At 38.0% G+C, this 17,188-nt stretch overlaps 1 protein-coding gene across 3 annotated transcripts; it reads right to left on the reverse strand.

Moving 5' to 3' along the window:
- Positions 1–11,808: 11,808 nt before the first annotated feature.
- LOC143500373 (uncharacterized) lies at positions 11,809–16,716 on the reverse strand. Of its 3 annotated transcripts, none has more exons than XM_076994490.1 (7): positions 16,639–16,716; positions 16,311–16,408; positions 13,953–15,759; positions 13,629–13,828; positions 13,403–13,458; positions 13,040–13,087; positions 11,809–12,016 (listed from the first exon to the last, which is right to left on the reverse strand). In XM_076994490.1, exons 2-4 carry the CDS (start codon positions 16,398–16,400, stop codon positions 13,635–13,637), a joined length of 2,091 nt encoding a protein of 696 aa, XP_076850605.1. In that variant the 5' UTR covers positions 16,401–16,408; positions 16,639–16,716; the 3' UTR covers positions 11,809–12,016; positions 13,040–13,087; positions 13,403–13,458; positions 13,629–13,634. The 3 variants fall into 3 exon arrangements, with proteins under 3 accessions (XP_076850605.1, XP_076850604.1, XP_076850602.1); XM_076994489.1 differs by having other exon boundaries at positions 13,040–13,090; XM_076994487.1 differs by having other exon boundaries at positions 11,809–12,139; positions 13,040–13,090.
- Positions 16,717–17,188: the final 472 nt, after the last annotated feature.

A 17,188-nucleotide genomic window follows, 5' to 3' on the forward strand; every position in this document is an offset into this window, starting at 1 on the left:
TCTGCGTCAGAAGGACGGAAATGAAATTAATGGGGTGCACTTTATAAATATTAATATGCGTTTTAAAATTTAGATTTGGGGTAAAAAAATCAAGTCTTTGCAAGTAAACAGGTTCAAGTCCAATTCAAGTCCCAAGTTATTGGTGTAAAAGTCCAAGTCAAGTCTAAGTCTCTGAATATTTTTTCAAGTCAGGTCAAAAGTCTTAATATTAATGACTCGAGTCTGACTCGAGTCCAAGTCATGTGACTCGAGTCCCCACCTCTGATGGCAACTAAAAATATGCCCTGTTGGCTATCAGCAGTGTTGGGTAAGTTACTTTTAAAAAGTAATCCGTTACAGTTACAAGTTACCTTGTTTAAAATGTAATTGTAGTGTAACTTTTCTGATTACTTTTGAAAAGTAATGTAACTAATTACTTTTGGATTACATTTTGATTACTTTAAGGTTTAAATGAGTATTGACGCATGATCAACATTTAATTTTTGAGAACTGACAGTGTGAACCTTAAAAGAGTACTAAGCTGAGAGAGAATTGCTGACAGGCAATCACAGGAGGTCCACAAGAAGAGATGCCTGCACCAGGCATGTAAGATCAGACTACTGTCATCGGGCCATGCTCTTTTCTGCTCCTCCCCCAGGCTCTACCATTTTCACAGTTTGCGGACTAACACAAGCAGGTTCAGAAACCACTTCTTTCCCACAGCGGTCACCTTATTGAACTCTTCCCAAAGACCATTCTTTCCTTCCCCTCTATCCATACCTTACCATCCATACAAAATCTGTACAGTGTTCCTCTTCAATTCACATCTGTATAGCCCTATCTACAGTGGTATAGGATAATCTGTATGATTCCATCTGTATTTATCACATTTATTTATGCCATGCTATTTTTCTTTGCCCTGTGCATTGTACTGCCATAACTACATTACACACACATGCATTTCCCTAGGTAATTTATCTACTCTGCACATATCTATTAACCATCTTTACTTACACTAGCTGTAACTAACTGCATTGTATCTCTAAATACTGCATTCTATACAATCTGCACGTGTTGCACTTGATTAGATACCAAACTGCATTTCATTACTTCATACAAATTTAATTCAAATGTATTGCTTGTCGAACGGTAGGTCTAAGATAGGTCCAATGATAGCCTACCAATTGGGTAGGCTAGGTCGTGTCATAGACATCGACAAACGTTTTTCCAACACCAAACAGTAATAAATATTCATTTGATACCGTCTGTCATTGTCTCTAATAGTCATGTATGATTCCAGCGAATACCTGTTTAGGACTTTAAACAGCTAATTTGGTTAGCCTGTAAATCAAGCTAGCATGCTAAAGAACAAACACATTCAAGTGAATGGTAGTAGCTAGCCTAGCAGGTAGCTAACTGTGGAAACCACAGTGTGACGGTCAGCATACCTTGCTGTTAGCTCGCTTACAACCTCAATAGTGGTTGCCTTCTGATCGGAAATAAACCTCCAAACTCCGAAATTTACACAAAGGCTTGGCATAATCACAAATAGTTGCCGATGGTGGCACATGGTTCACATTTATTGACAACACGAAAACAAAACAAACGCTTCTTAAATGTCCAGTGCTTGAAGGCGTCTGTCATTGCTGCTTGAGCTGAAACTGAACCGCGCGTTTGCAAGCGGGAAACAAGCGGCAAACGGCGATGTAGGGCGCAAAGCAATAAAAATATCATTAAATATTTCGCAAAGGTTTTTGTTTATATTTTTAAAATGTAACTAAAATTATAAGATATACATGAACGAAATCATTTAACTGAATTCATGAAGTCATTTAACTGTTCATGATGCCGAAATGAACTTGATATTCATTCGATAATTTACATACATGTTATGATAATATGTATATATATTCAGATTGAGGAGAAAAAATAACGTTGATACATGGCAACTAAAAATAGGCCCTGTTGGCTATCAGGCACCGGTCAGATCAGCACTGGGCTTTTTTTTTTTTTTTGTTTTTGTCTTTTTTTCGTTTTTTTGGTATACCTTTTTTTGTTACACTTAATCTAGCATGGGGTTCGAACCCGGGTCTTGCTGACCCAAGTGCTTCAATGACCAGTGCCCTACCCATTAGGCCAACATAGGGCCGCTTACGGATCAAAATTCATAATATACAAAGTTAAAATACACGACATATGCGCATGCGCATTGCGATTACGACGTCAGGATATCCGGCACATTTCAAATTCTGTGCATTGACATAATGTCATGAGATGGACTGAACAGCTTTTGTATAGTGGAAAGGTGATTTTGATATACACGAAGGAAGTCATTTAAATAAAGTCATGAAGTCATTTAACTGTCCAAGGTGCTGAAATGAACTTGATATTCATTGGATATTTTACGTATATATTATAAATAATGCATAGTTCGATTTTTCAGATTGAACAAAAAAAAAAAAAAAAAAAAACCGGTAGTGGCAACTAAAAATGTGCCCTGTTGGCTATCAGGCACCGGTGAGGTGGGCACTGGGTATTGATCTATTGGCCCTTGTGATCCTCCTGTAACTGAGCCCGTCATTCTCATCACTGTCATTAAGAAACCTAGCGCAGCGCGTTTCCTCTCGGCTCCCTGATCCAGGGCCTCCACGCTCAATATCATTATTGAAGTTATGGGGTCACACACCCGGTGGCGGATTTGAACTCTCGTCGTTCTGCGTGACTGACCAGTGCGCTACCCATTACGCCAAGAACGGGCAATGTCAAAGGTCAAAAATTCATAATATACAAAGATAAAATATTCGAAACGTGCGCATGCGCATTGCGATTATGCCGTGACACCGCACCAACGGATAAACCTCTCAAAGAAGCCTATGTTTCAAGCACAAAGTGGACTTTTGCTTTCTTTCCATTTTATTTCACCTATAGTTATAGTTTGAAACGATTTATCGTATTAAATTACTAATTTCATCAGGCGTTTTAAGAACCCACCTTGAATTAACCTTCATTTTATGATTACTTTCATTCCATAAACCCCAGGCGCTTATTTGGATTGAAACATTAGTCCCATGACCAACACACTTTTGTATCCACACTTTTTGTAGTTTTTAAAACAGACTATTCATATATAAGGCCACTGGAAACATGTCAGCACCGGCTAAGTCTCTTTATTAAGAGCTGAGCAGATCTCTCCAAAAGCCGCCGGGCGCAGTGGCGCGTACCTGTAATCCACGTTACTTGGAGGCTGAGCTTGGAGGAGCTTGTGAGTTCGGGGCTTCTGGGCAGCACCGCGCTGTGTTGATCGGTTGTCCGCACTAAGCTCGCTGTCGATATGGTGTCCCTGAGGGAGCTTCGGGCCACCAGGTCGGAAACAGAGCAGGTCAAAGCCCCCTTACCGATCAGTAGTGGCAGCGCATCTGAGAACAGACGCTGTAGCGCAGCCCGAGCGATAAAGTGTGACCGAACCTTTTACAGCGCACCTGTCTGACTTTTGTGCTGGAACCTGCTTGACTGATTTTATGTCTAAAACTCATCTCAACGTGTTTGATTAGCTCGTTAATTTAGCATCAGAATTAAAGTGATAATTTCGTGCCAAATCTGAGGCTAACAAAAACTGTTTGGATTTTAACTGGCAGATTACGAGCAAAATGAGTTAACCACAACAGCAATGAACTCATTTTATTGCCTTGTAAAGCATATAAAATTATAAAATTGTTGTGATTTCTGGAACATTCCAAATTCGGCACGTTGATAATGCGATAGGATTCAGTGCAATGTTGATATTGATATACATGAACGAAATCATTTAACTGAATTCATGAAGTCATTTAACTGTCCATGATGCCGAAATGAACTTGATATTCATTCGATAATTTACATACATGTTATGATATGTATATATAACAGTGGCGTGCACACATAGACATCAGGTGGTGCTAAAGCACCACCAACTCTGCCCTTTATCAACGAAAGTGCCCTTTTGAAACTTCGTTTTTTTTTTTTATTATTATCATTTTACTGAGGTCGGTTTGAAATGATCTTTTGAAAACCTGAGCGATTAAAAACAATGCCCTGAAATGAGCCACCACCTCACACACCCGACCTCTCTCTTCCTTTAACACCAGATGCGCTGCAGCAGTTCAGTTCAGCGAGTGGAAGGAAGCGTCTTCAGCACAGCACACACGCTCACAGATAGACTTCTTCTCCCGTCCCCACCAGCCAGGTCACATACACATCAAGTCAAATCGTACCGTTTGCCCTCTAAGCCCAACGTGAAATCATTTTCTTGTGTTGTAAAATGTCTCATACAGCACTAAACTACTAAGCATTTTTAGCCGACTGGTCACCTGATAAACTAGTCGCACTAGCCCAAATCAATGATAGATAACGTGAGGACGACCACATACAAATAATTAAGGTAGTTTGCAAATCTATGTGTTAAGCTGAACGTCTTCTGTTGTATAGGTTTTGTTAGGCAACATAAATTACATTCATTTGTGAAAGAAGAAACGGGAAGTTCCCCATTACCTGTGAAAAATGCCCATCTGCATTCATGTAATGACAACATTCAGTAGCCTATAACTCCTTCTCCTACTTTACGGTCTTTTACTGTCTTCATTGTAGGCCTATATTGATTTACTAATTGCAAAATATATGCAACAAGGCCTGCAGTCAGTGGAGGGTAAACAGAAGTTACCTGAAGGACATGACTGTATATTGGATATGAATTAATTCAGAGGTGGGACCAAGTCAGTGTTTTGCAAGTCTCAAGTAAGTCCAAGTCTTTATCCTCAAGTCCCGAGTCAAGTCTCAAGCAAAGACAGTCAAGTCAAGTCAAGTCTCGAGTCAAGACAGGCAACAGTCAAGTCAAGTCCCAAGTCTGAAACTTGGAATTTCAAGTCCTTTCGAGTCTTTTTTTTTTTAACCAATGTTGCAGGTATATTTTAAATGTAAATAATAGACATGTGTTCTTTTTTAAATCTGTATTCTCCTCAAATCTTGATAAAACATGTGCAACTGAAAACACAAAGTATAAAACAAATTTAAATTACACCTCTTTATTGCACAGTTCAATTTGTTAAAATTAGCTGCAAAAATATTCATACTTTAAACTACAATTTTCCAGAAATAAATATTCTGTGAAAAAGTCATAAGTAGAACTCCATGTTCAAATAAAAAGTGCTGATATTTTCACAGTACAATACAAAGAACCATAACAGCATTTTTCCCTCTCTTCTCTTATCTGGTTTCTTGGAGAACATGTGTGTCCATATGTGAGTGACACAAGACAAACAAATATAAGAACTGAACAATGAACAGGAATCAGGAATGCAACTTTAGACATTTCAGTAAACTATTCTGCATTGCATTTGCAAAAGACCAAACTGGCCAAAAGTCTGTATGTCATTTGTGCACGATGAGGCCGTAGAATGATGTCCCCATAGCTGAAAACTCGCTCCACTTTTGTCAATATTTTTTTTTCTCGACGTAGATGTCTTCAAATACACAATCCATGCTGAGATAGAACTGGATATGATGGTGACAGAGAGAGGCTCTCTTCCCTGAGTTCAGATACAGAACCCCGGGTTGCCACCTCTCACGCATTGAGCGTGAGACACACGCATTTGACTGTCTTCACACGCTCTCACGCCACACATCCGATTTCAATCAATCAATCAAATTTTATTTATATAGCACTTTTTACAACAGTTGTTGTCACAAAGCAGCTTTACAAGTGCCGAGTCCTAGCCCCCAGTGAGCAAGCCAAGGGCGACAGTGGCAAGGAAAAACTCCCTAGTTTTTTGCATGAGGAAGAAACCTTGAGAGGAACCAAGACTCAGGAGGGGAACCCATCCTCCTCTGGCCGACACCGGTCACCATGACAACAACAACAATTTAAACAGAAAGAAATAAAGAAAAGGAAAAGATGTAGTAATGTCCATCATGGTGTAGGCTCATCCGGTCAGGCAGTAGGTGGCTGGCACTGGATGGATCGCTTGTCTCTCCTCATCTCATTTTTCCTCGAGCAGGCGGGCAGCCATGTGGAGAAAATAAAACAGGGAAAATTAGCTCTGTATGAGGACATATACAGGACAGATAAAATTAAACACATTTCAGGAGTGTGGCAGCAACTCCGGCATTAAGTTAAACTATTACAGCCTAGCTAAAAAGGCAGAACCAGAAGGTAACATAGGCTTGGGGGCATTCTGAGACAATGGCATCCATCCACTGCCCTGTCAACAAACTTGAGTGACCACGAGCAGTGACAGGACGACAGCACCAGCGCCCCAGTCTACCATAAAACCCTTCGTCTATAAACCCCTGGATCTGTACATTTATCTAAGGGGGGATATTAATTATCAAACGCTAAACCAAATAGGTGGGTTTTCAACCTAGACTTAAAGATTTTGACTGTGTCAGAGTCCCGTATGCAATTTGGAAGGTTGTTCCAAAGCTGGGGGGCGTTATAAGAAAAGGCTCTTCCCCCGTATTGATTTTAAAATTCTATTATTAACATATAAAGCACTGCACGGGCTTGCTCCTGAATACCTCCAGGAACTTATTTCCTACTATGAACCCCCACGTCCACTAAGATCACAGAGTGCTGGTCTTTTATTAGTTCCACAAATGAATGAGGTAACAGTAGGGGGAAGAGCCTTTTCTTATAAGGCCCCCCAGATTTCTCACGCCGAAAAAAAAAATCTAGTTTATTTACCTCTGATCCTTATCTATGATTCAATGAGTTACAAGTTCGCTCCGGCAACAACCACTGGCGATCGATCGCGATATAATACTTAATTTGTGTCCATTTTACACCCCGCCCGGTAACAATTCACGTTGTGACTCGAGTCCCCACCTCTGGTCTATACCTTTTAGATATGAAAAGGATTCTGCTGTCCATTTGGAAGAACTTGATGTGGACTCAAGCAGTAGGTGAAAAGAAAACTCTACATGACCAAACAGAATCTTACAGAATATTGCACACTAGTGTCACACCAATTACTGTTTAATGCAGACAATTTATTATGTACACATGTTGTATTCAATGTGTCTTTGATTACCTTCATCTTCTAATGCTTGTTCTGTCCTCTGCTGTTCCGTTCGAGTTGTGCTCAAAAGGTATGGGTAGAAAAATGAAAAAGACCAAGTCAGCCAAAACTCATAAAGAGTGAAAAATATAAAATGTCATTGCATAAATCATGATTCAGTAATGAAAATATTGGTGTCCTGCATGACACTCTCTTCAATGTCTATACCTTTTAGATATGAAAAAGATTCTGCTGTCCATTTGAAAGAACCTGATGTGGACTTAAACAGTAGGTGAAAAGAAAACTCTACATGACCAAACAGAATCTTACAGAATATTGCACACTAGTGTCACACCAATTACTGTTTAATGCTGACAATTTATTATGTACACATGTTGTATTCAATGTGTCTTTGATTACCTTCATCTTCTAATGCTTGTTCTGTCTTCTGCTGTTCTGTTCGAGTTGTGCTCAAAAGGTATAGGTGGAAAAATGAAAAAGACCAAGTCAGCCAAAACTCATAAAGAGTGAAAAATATAAAAAAGTCATTGCATCAATCATGATTCAGTAATAAAAATGTTGGTGTCCTGTATCAACCTCTCTTCAATGTCTTTACCTTTTAGATATGAAAGGATTCTGCTGTCCATTTGGAAAAACCTGATGTGGACTCAAGCAGTAGGTGAAAAGAAAACTCTACATGACCAAACAGAATCTTACAGAATATTGCACAGTAGTGTCACACCAATTACTGTTTAATGCTGACAATTTATTATGTACACATGTTGTATTCAATGTGTCTTTGATTACCTTCATCTTCTAATGCTTGTTCTGTCCTCTGCTGTTCCGTTCGAGTTGTGCTCAAAAGGTATGGGTGGAAAAATGAAAAAGACCAAGTCAGACAAAACTCATAAAGAGTGAAAAATATAAAATGTCATTGCATCAATCATGATTCAGTAATAAAAATGTTGGTGTCCTGTATCGAATTCTCTTTAATGTCTTTACCTTTTACATATGAAAAGGATTCTGCTGTCCATTTGGAAGAACCTGATGTGGACTCAAGCAGTAGGTGAAAAGAAAACTCTACATGACCAAACAGAATCTTACAGAATACAGGTGCTGGTCTTTTATTAGTTCCACAAATTAATAAGGTAACAGTAGGGGGAAGAGCCTTTTCTTATAAGGCCCCCCAGATTTCTCACGCCGAAAAAAAAAATCTAGTTTATTTACCTCTGATCCTTATCTATGATTCAATGAGTTACTAGTTCGCTCTGGCACCAACCACTGGCGATCGATCGATCGCGATATAATACTTAATTTGTGTCCATTTTACACCCCGCCCGGTAACAATTCACGTTCGCTGACCCCCCCATTTGATTGGTTGTGCTGCAGCTCATGCACACACACATACACACACACACAACGTACAGAGTGTGGAAAAGCAGAGGACCGGTCTGCGTCAGAAGGACGGAAATGAAATTAATGGGGTGCACTTTATAAATATTAATATGCGTTTTAAAATTTAGATTTGGGGTAAAAAAATCAAGTCTTTGCAAGTAAACAGGTTCAAGTCCAATTCAAGTCCCAAGTTATTGGTGTAAAAGTCCAAGTCAAGTCTAAGTCTCTGAATATTTTTTCAAGTCAGGTCAAAAGTCTTAATATTAATGACTCGAGTCTGACTCGAGTCCAAGTCATGTGACTCGAGTCCCCACCTCTGATGGCAACTAAAAATATGCCCTGTTGGCTATCAGCAGTGTTGGGTAAGTTACTTTTAAAAAGTAATCCGTTACAGTTACAAGTTACCTTGTTTAAAATGTAATTGTAGTGTAACTTTTCTGATTACTTTTGAAAAGTAATGTAACTAATTACTTTTGGATTACATTTTGATTACTTTAAGGTTTAAATGAGTATTGACGCATGATCAACATTTAATTTTTGAGAACTGACAGTGTGAACCTTAAAAGAGTACTAAGCTGAGAGAGAATTGCTGACAGGCAATCACAGGAGGTCCACAAGAAGAGATGCCTGCACCAGGCATGTAAGATCAGACTACTGTCATCGGGCCATGCTCTTTTCTGCTCCTCCCCCAGGCTCTACCATTTTCACAGTTTGCGGACTAACACAAGCAGGTTCAGAAACCACTTCTTTCCCACAGCGGTCACCTTATTGAACTCTTCCCAAAGACCATTCTTTCCTTCCCCTCTATCCATACCTTACCATCCATACAAAATCTGTACAGTGTTCCTCTTCAATTCACATCTGTATAGCCCTATCTACAGTGGTATAGGATAATCTGTATGATTCCATCTGTATTTATCACATTTATTTATGCCATGCTATTTTTCTTTGCCCTGTGCATTGTACTGCCATAACTACATTACACACACATGCATTTCCCTAGGTAATTTATCTACTCTGCACATATCTATTAACCATCTTTACTTACACTAGCTGTAACTAACTGCATTGTATCTCTAAATACTGCATTCTATACAATCTGCACGTGTTGCACTTGATTAGATACCAAACTGCATTTCATTACTTCATACAAATTTAATTCAAATGTATTGCTTGTCGAACGGTAGGTCTAAGATAGGTCCAATGATAGCCTACCAATTGGGTAGGCTAGGTCGTGTCATAGACATCGACAAACGTTTTTCCAACACCAAACAGTAATAAATATTCATTTGATACCGTCTGTCATTGTCTCTAATAGTCATGTATGATTCCAGCGAATACCTGTTTAGGACTTTAAACAGCTAATTTGGTTAGCCTGTAAATCAAGCTAGCATGCTAAAGAACAAACACATTCAAGTGAATGGTAGTAGCTAGCCTAGCAGGTAGCTAACTGTGGAAACCACAGTGTGACGGTCAGCATACCTTGCTGTTAGCTCGCTTACAACCTCAATAGTGGTTGCCTTCTGATCGGAAATATACGGAGCCCCTAAAGGATCTAGGTAGAAAATTTTTTTTTGAAAGCTAAATTGTTCCCTCAATTTAATAAATCGTTCCCTCAATTTAATAAATTGTTGCCTCAATTTAACAAATCGTTCCCTCAATTTATTATTTCATTCCCTCAATTTAACAAACCGTTCCCTCAATTTATTATTTCATTCCCTCAATTTAACAAACCGGTCCCTCAATTTATTATTTCATTCCCTCAATTTAACAAACCGTTCCCTCAATTTAATAAATCATTTAAATAAACCTCAAATATCTGATTTTGTGCACAACATGCAGTACACCAGACATCATGGACCGCTTAAATTTGATTATATTTTATTTTGAACTTGGTTTAAAATATCTGGACATACTTCAGGTTTTGGCTGTTAAACATGGCATTGTTTTATCTCTGACATCCCTTAAACGTATTTTATGTAAAAATGGGTTGTTTCGGAGGAAAACCTATGATGACATTGGGCAGACCATCCGGTTCATCCGAAATCAGCTGCAAGGGTCTGGAGCACTCCATGGGTATAGGTGGATGCATAGTAAGTGCATAGATCAAGGTGTCAGAGTTCGTAAAGAGGATGTGCGTCTAATCTTGTCCACCCTGGATCCTGATGGAACACATAGCCGCAGAGCAAGGCGTCTGAACAGGAGAGCTTATTATGCAAAGGGTCCAAATTACATATGGCATGTGGATTCATACGATAAACTTAAACCGTTTGGTATTTGTATTAATGGTGCAATCGATGGATATTCACGAAAATTAATATGGCTAAAGGCATATCACACCAGTAGTGACCCACGTGTTATTGGAGGTTATTTTCTTGAAGCTGTTGTAGAACATGGAGGATCTCCCCGTATAGTACGAACTGACAATGGCACAGAGAACAGTGTTGTACGAGACACACAACGTTTTTTCAGACGTAATGATGAAGATGGTGGAGATAGAAGTTTTCTCTATGGTCGCAGCACAGCCAATCAAAGGATCGAGAGTTGGTGGGGACACCTCAGGAAGGAGTGCATTGAATTTTGGCTTGAGCATTTTCACAGACTGAAGGGTGATGGAGATTTTGATGGAGATTTCTTGGACAAGAATCTGGTCATCTTCTGCTTCTTATCATTAATTCAGGTAGAGTATTGACTTATAAAAGTCCTGATGAAACTTACAAAAACATTGCTGTGTGGTAAACTGCATTAATTGAATTCAAGTTTATTTTGCAAAAATATCAAATATGAATGAGAATATCCTGCTATAAGGATACACAGGTGTTCTGAGATTCATTGAGACTGAATCTACAAAAAAATGCAATGTTTTATTAACTAGGATCATCTGAACCCAATGAGGCCTTTGATTAATCCAAATGAATTACTGTAACACAAAATGTGCAAAGTGTGGTTGTTTATTAAAAAGGAATACAATTTCATTTTTCATGTATAGGATGAACTGGATGCTACAAGAGAATGCTGGAATAGCCATCTGATCCGTCCCTCAAGGAATGAAAATGTTCCCCACGGGCGGCCTAATGTAATGTACACCGTTCCAGAACTGTATGGCTCTGAAGACTACTTATGTCATGTGTCAGAACAGGAAATCATCAACTGTGAGACAGACTGTTTACATCGCAGTGACATTGCTTGTGATGAGGATGTTTACAGTCTGTGTACCTACATAATGGCAGAGTACAATTTAACTGTTCCTGAAGATCTCTACATGGGTATTAATTTATACCTTACACTCAAGGAAAAAATTGGCATAATTTAAAATCTATGAAAAATTACAAACAGTACAACTGTAGTACAACCCGACTTTATTCATGTATTTTTTGCTTCTGTAACATCTTGTAGACATCTTGTATAACAAGGAAAAGATTTTTTTTGTTATAAATGTCACATTATCCTCATAGGTTTACAAAACAAACATAAAATACAAAAATCTAAGATAACTTCTCTGTGTGTGAGAGAGGGAGGATTTAAGTGTAAATGAGAGCAAATAAAAAAGTTACAATAAATGTTTTTTAGATTTAAAATCTTTAAGATGTTCAGCAACATTTAAGCTTGTACACCTGAGAAAACAAAAACAACAGATATACAAATTGTATATTGCTGTCACACTTATCCAGAGCAGCTTGCAATCTTCATTTGTGACATCTAGAGAAAAGTCTGGAAAGACCAAGAAAACTTCTAATCTACCAACAAAAAATAGTTTTATATGATTAGAAAGTTAGAATATTATTTTCTCTCCTCTTATCAGTTATAACATCAAAACCTTGTATCTACACTTATTTTCCATTTTCCATATTTTCCATTCATTTTTAGACGTCTACATGACCACCACAGAGCAGGTGGATCATACTCTCACTTCAGTGACACTTGACCTGTATGTTGTGGTGTACTGTGCACAGCTTAGCTGTGTTTGATTCACTCATACCAGTGCAACACATACTAATACAGCACCACCATGTCACTGGTCACTGTGTTTGATTCACTCATACCAGTGCAACACATACTAATACAGCACCACCATGTCACTGGTCACTGTGTTTGATTCACTCATACCAGTGCAACACATACTAATACAGCACCACCATGTCACTGGTCACTGTGTTTGATTCACTCGTACCAGTGCAACACATACTAATACAGCACCACCATGTCACTGGTCACTGTGTTTGATTCACTCATACCAGTGCAACACATACTAATACAGCACCACCATGTCACTGGTCACTGTGTTTGATTCACTCATACCAGTGCAACACATACTAATACAGCACCACCATGTCACTGGTCACTGTGTTTGATTCACTCGTACCAGTGCAACACATACTAATACAGCACCACTATGTCACTGGTCACTGTGTTTGATTCACTCATACCAGTGCAACACATACTAATACAGCACCACCATGTCACTGGTCACTGAAGCTGAAAATGATCCACCTGCTTTGTGGAGGTCCTGGTCATTGAAGAACATCTAGCTGTAGAACTAAGAAGTGCATATTTATGTATTTTTATGTATTTTATTTTATGTATTATGTATTTTTTGTATATGAGTGTGACAGTAAAACATGGAGTAATTTACTTACATTTGAACTGGAACTTCAGAAACTGGGTGAAACATTCAAAAAGGTAATCTACTGTATGCATATTGACAAAAAAAACAAGAATAAAAGAAACATTTTTAACTTGAAAACAATTGAAGAACTATTATTATTATTATTATTACAATTTGATTAACAGACATCCATTTTAAGCAATCCAACAGAAAAAACGTGAACAGTGACAAGTAGCCATTTATTGACCCTGTCTCCTTATTGATTACTTTGATTTAATCAAACATTTATTGCAAGCCTGAATTAATTTGTAAATGTTTAGTGTTTGAAAAAAAGCATAGTATAAATGCACTTTGTATGAGTAGTTGGGAGAGAGAGAAAACTGTGTGTACTTACACCTGAACATTCTTCAAAACCTGCAGTGTGAGGTAAACAGTAAGGGGCCCTAACCCCTACATATAATAAAAGTAAACAAAATAAGTGTTTTGACAGTTTTTTTTAACTAGCATATTCTAGTAAATTTAGAAGTGTTTATTTTATCATCAAGAAATATTTGTCCAACAAATTAAAAGGTGTGTTGACATATATGATACTCTCTTTATTGTGAAAATATGCAATGTACCATCAATTAAAGGATGTCCATCACCCAGACATTTGAGTCCAGAAGCCGGCTGAACTCTTCTGACATTTCCAGGTATGATGTGTAAGTGTTAGGCATCTCCAACACACAACCACAGGTATGTGCTTGGGGACTTCTGACAAAATCACTGCTTGGTGCAACAAATCTCACATGAATAGTGGATGTTACAAGAACATCTGCACCTATAAAATAAAAAAAATTTATTTTATTCTACATTGTACTGCTGTATAATGAAAATGCAATTGTATAACACATTCATAGATGTGGAAAAAAATAAAATAAATAATAATAGTACTGTGTAATTACCTGTACAAAATCGAAGAAATTGTTTCAGATGTGTATGTGAGCAGTTGCGTATATACTTCTTTAAGAAGTCAAAAATGGCCTGGTCCCGCTTATTCAAATTTTCATCTGGCTGAAGAGCTGCAAGAACTTTCTTGTTGGATGGGTAAAGGTTGCACAGGATCTCGTCTAAACCCCCAGGAGGCAATTTCAGTTTTTTCAATTCTTCATTCCAGCACTCTGATATATATGCAGGATCTTGAATGATTTCTTTGTGAGACACTTCAAGTAACGTTTTCTTGAGGTTTTCTGCACTGATGAGTGTTTTCACATTGTGGGCATCAATGAAGTCAAGCCAGTCTTCACTGTCAGAAACTGATGGGAAGTCTTGCATTGCTTGTTCTACAATTCTTCTTTCATCATTTGGGATTGACTGCAGAAATGTTTCCCAGAGTTCTTCTGATGTTACCTCAAGTCCAAGACAATGCTTCAAGAAAGGTTTTGCTAATGCAATGGGAAAGTAGCTTGCATTATTATATCCAAGCACCATTACTTTTGCAACATCAGTCCACTTGTCTGTCATGTCATGTCGAATCATAGGAATTTTGATTGCATTGCCTGTTGTGCACTTCATAATAAATGCATCCCAGTATTCACTTAAGGCATCCCTGAGCACACCTCCATTGTCTTCTCCTTTTTCTGTAGAACCGTTGGGTAAAACCATTTCTATTTCTAGTGTATCACTAACTGACACAAGACCACAGTGAAACACATTATTTAAATCTTGAAACACATTTCCTCTGCGTAATCTAATCTTTGTCACCTGTGGTGGCTGATTATAAATCAGACTGTCCATGTCAATGGGTAATGTGTCATCAAGAACCTCACCATCATCTGGAAGTGCATGATATCCCACTTGAATTTCCTCATCAATGGAGATCTGTGAAGTTTGCCCATCAATTTGTACTGACAAATAAGTCTGCTGAGCATGAGTTTCACTAAAGGAAGCTTCGGGAATTTGTATGTTTTCCAAATTTGCTGGCTCATCAATTATTATAGGGGAAAGATGAGATACCATGTCTAATGTTACTATTGCAAGTGATGGCTGTTCTTCATGGTCTTGAACTGATACATCCAACAAGTCTGTACATACACTGTCTTTCAGGCCTGTAGTGCTTTCTGTTGACTTTTGGCCCTGTGGTATGTAATTTGAGGGTGCATCCTCTAAGACAACAGAGGAGGCACCTTCTGTCTCAGCCACTGATCCTGTATTCTCTTCCACTCTCTTGATGATGAGGTAAAGGCGCAGCATTTTTACTTTTCTAAGTTCATAAATGTCTATTAAAGTAACATGTGGAGCCAGGATTTCTTCTGTGAAGTCACAAATATCACATTCAAAATCTGAGATCTTTCCAAGCTTTGACTTACCATTAGGAAAGAAAAGGATCTTTGCTGATTCCAGTATTTCAGCCATTGTGGTGTTTTTAAAGGCTTTTACTTGACGTTTACCCCCACCCTTTTTCTCTCTCACTTGCTTAAGAATGTCCCCTTCTTGCTGAAGTACTCCAATTTGGAAACTGCGCTCCAATTTCTGTGCATTAGTGTTGTTTCTAAGCTTTTCAGAGCGGTTAGTGTCATCATGTCTGCGTTTAAGTATTCTGTCCTTGAGTTTTGTCATAAGGTTCTCTGTGGCTTTTGGTAGGTTTCTTGGTTCCTGAAGTCTTGCTACCTCCCGTTTGCAATACTGGCGCACAGCTAAACGATCACCATATTTTGGCAGGTACTTTGACAGGTCCTCATTTGGCATGCCATCAATTGCAAAACAGTCAATCTAAAAAAAGATGAGTGAACTGTTAAGAGTTATGTGAAAGTTTACATACATGTAATATGGTGGATACTGTAATATATTTTAAATTATTGTATTATTTATTTTCATGAAATAAAATAATACCAATAAATAAATGGGATTTCACAATATCTCAGTTTAGCAAGGTACTTTAAGCCCAAAGATGAACCTGTCCAATAGGAAAAGTCTAGCTAGACATCCAGGTGTCTGTGTTGTGTGACAAATTTAACAGTGCTACTGTATATGAAATACTCCTGTGGTGTCCTGTTTACAACCAAACCAAAATGCTGATATTAAGGAGATGATATTAAAAAGACTTATTTATAATATTTATTTAGATATGAATGCCTATTAAAATTATGCGCTAACCATAGATGTTATGACTCTTGTCTTTAAACGCAGAATATTTACTGTTCAGTACAGAACTTTTATAAGCTAGTTACATTAATTTGAACAACACCATGTAAACAAAGCAATGACTGATAAGGCCCACTCGGTAGATACTGAAGTAGCTAGATACTGAAGCACAGCGTTACCTTTTCACTGATGAAATTCTGGACTGTCGCTTCTTCAATGTGACGACTTCGAATGAACTCGATGAAGCTGTTAAATGAGTCGTAATCCATCTCGAGTGCTTATAGCCATATGGACAACAAATTAATAAAATGTTAGCTAACTTTATATATATATATATATATATATATAGCTAGCAAGCAACCACTGTAGTGTACTTTGGAGGTTAATTTACTACCGACGGAGCCATGATAGTAAATGAGAGTTTGTACAGAGTTCTCGCTACATGAGTCTGACTACCGATAGCATACACACATAAAGCATTATTAGTTCATTATGGTAACAACATACCAGTGTCTGTACGAGAGCTGAAGAGACGACCCTGTTAAAACTGTTGGTCCTAGACTACTGTGTTATTCCATATTTGAGGGAACGAATTATTAAATTGAGAGAATGATTTATTAAATTGAGGGAATGAAATAATAAATTGAGGGAACGATTTATTAAATTGAGGGAACAATTTAGCTTTCAAAAAAAAAAATTTCTACCTAGATCCTTTAGGGGCTCCGTAGAAATAAACCTCCAAACTCCGAAATTTACACAAAGGCTTGGCATAATCACAAATAGTTGCCGATGGTGGCACATGGTTCACATTTATTGACAACACGAAAACAAAACAAACGCTTCTTAAATGTCCAGTGCTTGAAGGCGTCTGTCATTGCTGCTTGAGCTGAAACTGAACCGCGCGTTTGCAAGCGGGAAACAAGCGGCAAACGGCGATGTAGGGCGCAAAGCAATAAAAATATCATTAAATATTTCGCAAAGGTTTTTGTTTATATTTTTAAAATGTAACTAAAATTATAAGATATACATGAACGAAATCATTTAACTGAATTCATGA

Source organism: Brachyhypopomus gauderio, unplaced genomic scaffold (assembly GCF_052324685.1).
Source record: "Brachyhypopomus gauderio isolate BG-103 unplaced genomic scaffold, BGAUD_0.2 sc143, whole genome shotgun sequence".
Classification (NCBI taxonomy): Eukaryota; Metazoa; Chordata; class Actinopteri; order Gymnotiformes; family Hypopomidae; genus Brachyhypopomus; species Brachyhypopomus gauderio.